General features: G+C 36.0%; 1 protein-coding gene and 1 pseudogene across 5 annotated transcripts in view; both read right to left on the reverse strand.

Annotated features, from left to right (window-relative positions):
* Positions 1-4560, reverse strand: part of LOC107063119 (protein MITOFERRINLIKE 1, chloroplastic-like) — a 6082-nt pseudogene extending 1522 nt beyond the window's left edge.
* The window catches only part of LOC102590253 (protein ROOT PRIMORDIUM DEFECTIVE 1), a 9665-nt gene extending 1509 nt beyond the window's left edge, over positions 1-8156 (reverse strand). The window contains exons 1-3 of one of the 5 annotated variants that reach the window (XM_015314573.1): positions 6398-8156; positions 5354-5448; positions 3599-4876 (exon numbers count right to left, since the gene is read on the reverse strand). In XM_015314573.1, coding sequence (XP_015170059.1) covers positions 6556-7815 — 1260 coding nt within the window. In that variant the 5' untranslated portion in view covers positions 7816-8156 and the 3' untranslated portion in view covers positions 3599-4876; positions 5354-5448; positions 6398-6555. Of the gene's footprint in view, positions 1-3598; positions 4958-5353; positions 5449-6397 lie in introns of all 5 variants that reach the window. The other 4 variants (XM_015314572.1, XM_015314575.1, XM_015314574.1 and 1 more) reach the window with 4 other exon arrangements.
* Positions 8157-9669: the final 1513 nt, after the last annotated feature.

The raw sequence follows: 9669 nt of genomic DNA on the forward strand, positions 1-9669 counted from the left end.
CATAAATTTGAACGGGGAGGGGGGGGGGGGGAGTAAGTTATTTCAAGATCTTATCTAAGGAAGTCTGCTAATACAAAAGACAAGGTGGAATACTGTTTACAAAAAGCCATGATCGCCATTAATTGATTCTCAAGTAAGACCCTTGGCCCAATGGTTTAGTTGAGTTTTCCTTATCATAAAAAAGGTTTATGGATCCTCTTGATTCGAATTCTAAGCCACTTATTTTTTACATTGAAAACTCTAAGAACATTGGTATCAGGAATTGTGAAGTCAAAATGGTAAAGTTATCTTTCAGCACAGTGCACAACTTTATTAAGGGCAAAGCATGTTTCTAAAGAGTACAGGATAGATGACTGTCAAAGTATTTTCATTTTTTTCTCTGTAGTCCATGTAGGAATTATGGACATGAAGTTCAGTTGTACTATTTCTCCAGAATGAAAGCTCCTATGATTTTTTTATTTTTTTTGAGAAGCAATATATGCCACAAGATGGTTTCAGTAGGCTTCAGCATTAAAAATAAAAAGAAAGAAGTTTATAGGCCCCATAAGCTGAATCAGAGTGGTTCGTGGTAATTTATTGATTACCGCTGCTAAGTGTATGCAATGATCTTCTCAGTCATAGGAAAAAATAAAGAACTGATAATTCAAGATGAAACAATGAAGGATCCAGAGAGAATTAAAGGGGAGATTATTGGTTTTTATCAGAAGCTTTATTCAGAAACCTCATATAGAAGACCTTCCAGCAACCTAATCAACTGTCCAATGGTCACTGAAGCTGAAAATGAACTGTTACAAAGGGAGTTTGAGGAGCAAGAAGTACTAGCATGTCTGAAGATGTGCGCCATGGACAAAGCTCCTGGTCCAGATGCCTTACCTACTTACATGGTGTCCATCTTCCCTATTCCTAACAGGGTGATACAAAGACTTGATAAAATTAGGAGGGATTTCTTATGGAAAGGGAGGAAAATGATTCCACTGTCAAACATTTAGTCAAGTGGAACAAGGTTCTCTGGGGGAAGAAACATGGGGGTCTTGGAGTAAGGAATTTGAAAAAGCAGAGCAAAACCCTTAGACTAAAGTGGTTATGGAGGTATTCTCAAGAGCCTCAACCATACTGGGGAAAAGTAATTCAAGCAAAATATGGAGAGGAGAACAAGTGGATGACAAAGGAGGTCCTTTCACCATATGGAGTAAGCCTATGGAAGTCCATCAGAATCTTGTGGCCTCTCTTGAAGATCAATACGACCATCAGGGTAGGAAATGTCATCAAGACTTCATTTTGGGAGGATAAATGGTTGGGCAACTTTAGCTTGGAAAGTATCTTTCCAGAGATGCATGACTTGGCAGTGAATAAACAAGTGAGTGTAGCTGAGGTTTGGACACAGCATGGATGGAATTTCCAGTTTAGAAGGAATTTCAATGATTGGGAAATCGAGATCGCGACTGATTTTTTTGGAAGGCTGGAAGCTTTTACAGGAACAAGGGATGAACATGATAGATTATGGTGGAGCAGAAATAACAAAGGCACATTCGAAGGTAAACTCTGCATATAAGTTGCTAAAATCAAGATGGACAACAACCTTCTCTTTGGCCTTGGAAGCAGATTTGGAAACCTAAAATCCCTTTCAAGGTGTCATGTTTCACTTGGCTTCTGGCAAGAGAAGCAATTTTAACACATGAAAATCTCAAGAAAAGGAAAGTTCTCCATGTGTTCTAGATGCTATTTATGTGGGGAAGAGGTTGAAACAGTCAATCATCTGTTTCTCCAGTGCAGAATAACATCCCAGCTATGGAGGATTTTCATTAGGCTCAGGGGTTTTGCTTGGGCTATGCCTAACAGAATCACGCATCTTTTATACAGTTGGGGAGAAGTAGGGGTGGGAGCAGCAGATAGAGATAGATGGAGGATTGTCCCCGCCTGTATTTGGTGGACTGTTTGGAAAGAAAGAAATGCTAGATGTTTTGAGAGCAAGAGTTGTGATCTTCAAAAGATCAAACTAAATTGTATCAGGCTTTTTTGCTTCTGGTGCAAGCAAATGTATTTAGAGGACACTGAATCCATTATAGATATCCTAGGTTCCTGTTAGGATTCAGATTCAGTTTTCTTACTTTTTGACAAGCTGTAAATATGGTTTAGTGCAACCCAAGCACTGGTTCAATGAATATACACAATGTTACCTTCTCAAAAAAAAACAAAAAATTCTCCAGTTAATACTATGTGAACTATAACGCTAACCTCATACTTACATTTAGTCGTATTTTACTTATATAAAGAGTTAATGACGTTAAATCCCCCTCTCCACCTCCTCTCTAAAAAGGTAAATTTCCTGCCCCCTTGATGATATTTCTAGACGATCACAGGAAAAGATAAATATTCTACTGATAGGTGATATCGGATCACAGACCCCACATGAACTTCAATGTTAAGGAACACTATGTTCTAATACAAGTTGATGATGCAATATCAAAAGGGGCCAGTGATGGAACACTTTAGCAAAATGTTGTGGATGCAATATTTCACAGCTGGTTTAGCCGTTAATGATCGGTTTTGTTAGAAACAATGAACAAAGATTTCGGTCTATGTTCCTTAATAATTGAAGAAATACTCCGTGTCCCATTTCCATTTCATGGAAAATGTACTCTAAACTATAGAAATATGAGAAAGTGCAATCCACATTATAATTATCCCCTGAAGTCTCAGTGACCAAACTGAGCTGCCAAGTCCAACTGTTAGCCAATACATGCAGTATTCCAACAAATAAACGTGCAAAGATGCACTTTCACATTATATTTTTTATTCTTGAAAGAAAACTTTCACATTTTTTTTTCTTTTTGAATCAGTAAAATGAAATTTTATTCAAAAGATAGCATTAAGATGAAATTGTAGTATGCACAAGCAGAAAATAATGCACTTCCAATCACACTAAACGCAATGTCTGGTATTCCCCAAGGTAACTTGTAATAGGCCAGATGTCCAGCAGAGAATATATTGCGGCCTCTCCTTCCAAATTGTCCTCTAAAGGTCAGGTGCAAAACAACATAACTGGCTAGCTGAGAATTTTTCTTATTTCTTCTGAAGAAGTATGTGGCACAATCATTCTGTCAACTAGCAAGCCGACTAATAGTACTCATATCCATCTTTTTATTGTGTTACCCTACTGCTATCTGTTCCATCTTTTGTGGTTCATTTTCGTTATCCTTAAAGCTATCAATGAGAAGCTCCCAAATAAGGCATTCTCTTGCGCTACTTCATCACGCATACATTAATTATCCAACAGTAGATTGATGTTCTCACATTTTCAATCAAGTAAGCAGATACTAGACTATTACTCAAGTGTCAAACATAATTAGAAGACAAGCACTTAATAAGTTTTGATTAGTTGATTTCTGAAAATAAATGGACTATATAAGATCTTCACTCAATTGTTTGTCTTATGTAAGAGAGAGAAAAGAAGCAGACAAGTAGATATACATATCCGTCTAATATTAGCAAACTGAATCCAGAGACATTCTTGTAAGCCAATTTGTAAGGTTCCAACTTGTAAGGACACTAACTACAGAGATATGATTGGAAAACAATAAGAAAGAAGAGCACTTACCAAAAGTTTAATAACTGAATTTAAGAACCACACTCGTACACTCAAATTGACCTGGGATGCATCTGCGCTTCTGCGGGAACCAAAGTCTCTAGCTCCTTATGCTTCAGATACTGATCCAGAATTGTACACCTAGCTGTTTCAATGCAAAGTACCCCAGAGCTGAAAAACAAGCACTATGAAATGCTGTAGGACCCATTCCCATTGAAAAACCAGTTCACCTTTCTCCTTTCAGTATCTGTCTAACAGTAGCCAAGATGCCAGTAACCATAGAAACGTCAACCTTATTGGCAGGTTCAGAATCAAATTGAGTCATCAACCAAGTCTTCACCACATCTAAAAGCATTGCTAATGAAGCTGATATTGCACCAGCCAGTGCCCCACAACAAACACTCTGAAATGGCTCCACACGCTCCCTTTTTGTCTTTCGCCTTCAAGTAATCAAACAATGAATAACTCAAGGCCCCAGCAGAGAAATTCCTCAACAATGTAGCACTATATCCAGCATACAATCTCAAGATTCCATCTTTATCCAAAATTCTCATCAATACCTGCCAAGACCTCCCTTTAGCCCCAGACTGAATCCTATGGGTAATCAATTCCTTCAGCACCATTATAGCAGATGACACTATACTCCCTTTGCACCAGCTTTGGGTGGAATGAGCACAGAAGAGTATAGAGGAAATTTGGACAAGTCCCAAAATACACAGCAGAGGAAGAAGTGGACCCAACAATTACAGCAGAAACACCACTGTGAAATCCAAGAAACCCTTTGCTTTGAAAAGTTTTGACAATGACATCAATTGTTCCACTGTAAATCTCAGACACCCCTTAGTTTGCGGCTTAGTTTTGATAGTGTCAAGTGGGTGGAGACACCCATATGTGAATGCACCAGCAATGCCACATAAGTGCTCTTTCAACCGCAGAGAGATTCTTAAACAACACATGAACTTATTGGGAGTCCCTAGTGGTAGGTTTCAGAAAAATTGAAGTGGGGTTCTTGACTTGTGTTTAAATTGAAACAGGAGTTGAGGAAAACTTGAATTTGGGACTGAAAGGATGGTTTCTTGACAAGTATCAAAACAATTTGGCACAGTGAAATTAGTTTATTTCCCCCTTTCCCAACCAATAGAGAGTGCAAAGTAAGACAGGAGATGCAAATAGGTCCTAGAAAGCAGAGGAAAAATAGATATGGCACACACAAGTATAATTCCATCATCCTTCAGATATCTTGGAGTCACCCCGCCTACAAATGGGAGCATAGTATGTAGTCTTCCCTCTCTTCCTTCAACAAAGTAGAGAAACAATCAATGTATTTCCACTGTGAAGCACGAGAGCTTCAGCCTAACATTTGTTTTGTTTCTACATTAACAAAGTGGGAGTAAATATTACAAATCAACAGAGGAATCAGGTCGTCAGAAATATTGGACATAAAATAGGGATCAAACCCCTTCAAGTTGATGTTCACACCCATCAGAAGAGGAAAGAAAAGTGAATCCCATTAGTGTCGCAATTGCAAAACTAAAATAGATGGCCCCTAATTGGTCAGATATACAGGGCCAAACCAAGCTCCTATATACTACAAAGGCATCGAAAGAAGGCCTTAACATTGTGGGTTCCGTTTCAGGTTTTTCCCGTCTCGCTTCTTGAAAGTAAAGGAAAGAAAGGAAACAGAAAACATATTACTCCATTAGTTCCTTTTCACTACAGTAATTAGTTATCTATATCAAATATGCATAGAAATGTTTGCTAACTTACCCACTAAAGGAAAACTCTGTCTTCACGATGTTAAAGCTATAATTAGTGAATGAAGCCACAGCCAAACTCTTAGTCTTTGAACAATCTGATCATAACTGCATATATGACCTAGTTAAGATTGTCTGAGGAAGTTAAATAGGACAGATTCAGACATTATATGTTTATTTGGAAACAATTTCATAAAAGGCAAGACCAAAGAACAGATTTTAAATAGCAAGGAAATTTGATGATAGCACAAGAAAGCTGCCAATGCCCTTGAATCTTCTCTCTGTCCTACTTCGAACATCTTCTTTATGATATAGGGGCTAGAATATTTCAAGAAGAATCTTTTGATTAGAACTATCCTAAAAAAAAAAACTTTTGATTAGATCTAAGGGCTCATCCCAACTTCAAGTACTGAAACAACATTAAAATAACAAAATTCAAGGCTACACTTTTCTTTGAAAAAACTCTTTGAACAAGACATTAAGAATTATATTTACACCTTCAACTGAACTGAGAGAAGTGATGAAATTTGAACCTCTCCCACCCTCTACTTAACAGAAAATACTTCAGCCCATAGAACACATTTTCTATGTGATCATTACACATTTTCTATTTGATCACTAAAGTAGAACTTCTAGATAATGTCTATCATATCCCCCAGCTTTTGGAATAACAAATCGGAAAGCCCTCAACTTTTACATCTCAAGGTGCTCAAGAATGCTTTAGTAGTGGAATCCTACATGAAGAATCCACAGTAAACGCATGGCTATACATTTAATGTATATATTCCAAATTTCATCCAAGTTTTAACTTAGAAGAAAAGAAAAAGGTATGTTACATTAAGAATACCACAAATAGTATAAAATACAAAAAATGGTGCAAAATGAACTATGTAAGTGGCAGAAAATATTTTCATCCTTCTCTATTTCTTGAGATCAAAAAATCAGTTTGTAAGTCTCAGAACCTCTCAATAACAAAAAGACAGTTAACAAAATAAATTGAGCAGATTAGGTGCAGACATATATGATATAACATCATTCAGAAGTAGCCAATCTTTACCTGAAAACAAATATATAAGGAGAGAAAGAAAGGAGCTGATCCTAACTGATTCTTTAACTCATCTTCTAAGCTTTTCTTGGTAGGGCAACTGGGAGAGGCACAAGAAGATCAGAGAAATAAACTGATGTTAATATGGATATGTTTACATTTTCCGTTCCTTATGGAGCATTGTCATCAAACAGAACTTTGTAAAACCGCTTTCTCTCTTCTGGATCAAATATGCCACCTAGATCTCCTCCCTCCTTATCTTGTTCTGATGTTTCGTCGCTTTGGTTCCTCCTTTTCTCTGGCTTTTGCATTATCATGCCTCTGTTCCTCTTCTTTTCTAAATTTAATAGATAATGTCTGCGATTATATTCATGGAGTCCCTCCTGCATCAATTCACCAAACTTCTCCTTGACAACAAGAAGAGGATCCTTTTCGATCAGTTCAGTCCCATTATATGCTTCCCTCAGGAGAACTGTATAGATCTGGTATCTGTTAGAAACATAGAATATTCCAGGATGTTTGAGCAGAAAAACATTTAATTTCTCTGGTAGACATAATTCTCTTCTAAAATGGCCCAATTTGAAAATTGATGCTTTTTTCCACAAGGTCAATGACAACAATTCATGCACCAACCCCACTGTTCTCTTGTCCATTTCCTTTGAACCCTCCACTAAACCATCAAATCCTGAATAAGGTGAAACATATAAAGTAGAATTAAAATCTTCAAACCTTTCCAATGATTTGACCCAAGTTGGAGGCAACGAGCACGGAAAGCATGGCTCTCGACCATCCTTTTTAGCCGTTGTTTCGATTGCAGAAATAGCTAAATCAGGATTCCAGGCTGTGAGCTCTATCTCCATCGAACTCCGTCTCCCAGTGTGGTTAACAACTCTAAATATTTGAGGGTACTTGGGTACAATTCTGAGCAAATAATCATCAGGAAATCCAAAATTTCTCCTCAGTTCATTAAGTTTCATAACATTCAACCTTTGATCACGGGTCATCATCAACAACTTAGCTAATCGGTCTGCGTATAACGGTTCTTGCATATCCTTTACAGACTCTTCCTCTTGAGTCAAAAATATCATTCTTTTAGTCATCCCACAATAATACTCATCATTCTCAAGGTAGACTTCAAAGCAACAAGGGTACTTTTTAAGCCAATTTAAAGCTTTGCCTTGAAGATCAAGAGTCTTGAACTTCTTCTGCAGATACTTTACTGATGCAACCTGGTCAGGACATCTCATAATAATGTTCTTAATCTGATTATTAACTACCCATCTACGATTTCTATGTAATGCAGCTTCAAGATCTGGATCTTTCTTCATTGACCAGAGAGAAAACCTTCGCACAAGATGAAAATGAAACATTGGATCACATAAACTCAAGTACCCATTTCTTTGGGTTTTCACATAAATCCAAGTTGCCATTTACTAATCACCACTTACACAGTATGAGCTATGGGTTCAGACGAACAAAGTTCAAATTTTGAATGCCCTAGAATGCTATTTACTATGATTTCTCTTCGTTCTCAAAAACAACAACAACATAGAGTCTGCCACAGAAAACATATGAAATCAATTCAAATTCACTTTAAGGCGCTATTTGATAATATTGAAAACCCAATAGCTTAAATTTGCAGAAAAGATGAAATCTTGCTTGCTATCAAAACAACGAGGGAACCGATAGTCGGAGAGGCGAATGAACCTTGGATTTTCTGCTCAATTTTGTATCTCTTTCTTGTTTTGTCTCAGACGCCGAAGTGGACAAATAGCGATATTAACACTTTGTTAGGATGATTGTTATATATTGTTTCATAATATATATGTATCGTACTGTACTATTTTCTTCGTTTAAAAGTAACGATTTCTTTTCTTTTTTAGTCTATTTAAAAAATAATGACTTTTTTCTTGTAACATTTTAATTTCAAATTTCCACGTGGCATGTTTAAAACCATAAGATTGAAGGGCAATTTAGTACATTTGACATGATTTTAATTTAGGACCACAAGATTCAAAAATCTTCTTTATTTTCTAAAACTTCGTGTCAAGTCAAACCAGATCACTCTTTTTGAAATGAAGGGAGTAGTATTTTAATGAATATAATATTTAAATGGATTGTTTCGTTCTCTATCGTGATATAATGTCAAATATTCATAATTTGAACATAAATTTATTAGAAAAATAAAGTAAGGACAGAACTATTATGAAAAGTTAGGGTAAAAAATGAAATATAATTATTAAATAATAATAATAATAAATAACGACAAAATAAGAAGAAAATATTAAGGTAACGAAGCGATTACACCAAATTGATCGTTGCATAAAATGGATGTTTTATTCTTACCTAATGATAAATATGTAAATGAATGTTTTATTCTTACCTAATAATAAATTTAAACGATATGATACAATATAATACAACGGGTTACAACCATCTAAACAAAGTGTTGTGGTATAGTTTTTACGATATAGTATGTTTTTTTAAAGAAATTATTTAATATTTGGTCAATTTGTAGCAAGTAAATTACGCAATACATCTAAAGGAGCTATTTAATTAGCCGTTTGTTATAAAATGAAGATAGTGTATAAAACTTAAATAGCAAGAAGAGAGATATTAGTAACATTTCTTAGGATATTTTGGTGATTTTTTTAATATAAAATATTAGAAGAAGGGGATATATATAGGTTATAGACTTTGGAACAAGAGTATGTTACTATTTGACCACATTGACATTCACAATATTTTTACTAAAAAACTTGTGGTGAAAAAAAAGAGTGTAAATATTTAGTAATACGAATTGAGAGTTTCTTCATTAAAAATTTTGATTAAGGAAAAAAAGAGTACAAGACTAGTTCATATGCACAGATTAAAAATTGTAAGAAATAGATGTCTATCGTGAAAATCAATCAGTTGTACCACCCGAGCAGTTGGATCTTATCTCTATTTTTTGGCATTTCCATCTCTCTATTTGGTTTCCAGATTTGGAAATCTTTTTAAATCTAGTGATAAATTTAGTTCCAGGTTGACTCTTGATGACACATGACAAGTATATCTCCCACCGTGCCACGTCTAGAACCTCTCCCCCCACCCCCAAAAAAAAAGTCGGCATTCTTTCTCAACATGCAAATGTTGTCGTTCTCCCTTTCCTTACCAGGCTGGCACTTCCCACCACAAGCATCCTCTATGCGCTCCTTCCCATTAACCCCACAGCACCAAGTTCAGCATTTTTCCTTCCTTCCTCCCCACTCCACCCCATGTCTTTTTTTTTTTTTTTTTTTTTG

The sequence above is a fragment of the Solanum tuberosum genome, unplaced genomic scaffold (genome assembly GCF_000226075.1).
Source record: "Solanum tuberosum cultivar DM 1-3 516 R44 unplaced genomic scaffold, SolTub_3.0 scf00294, whole genome shotgun sequence".
NCBI classification, from domain to species: domain Eukaryota; kingdom Viridiplantae; phylum Streptophyta; class Magnoliopsida; order Solanales; family Solanaceae; genus Solanum; species Solanum tuberosum.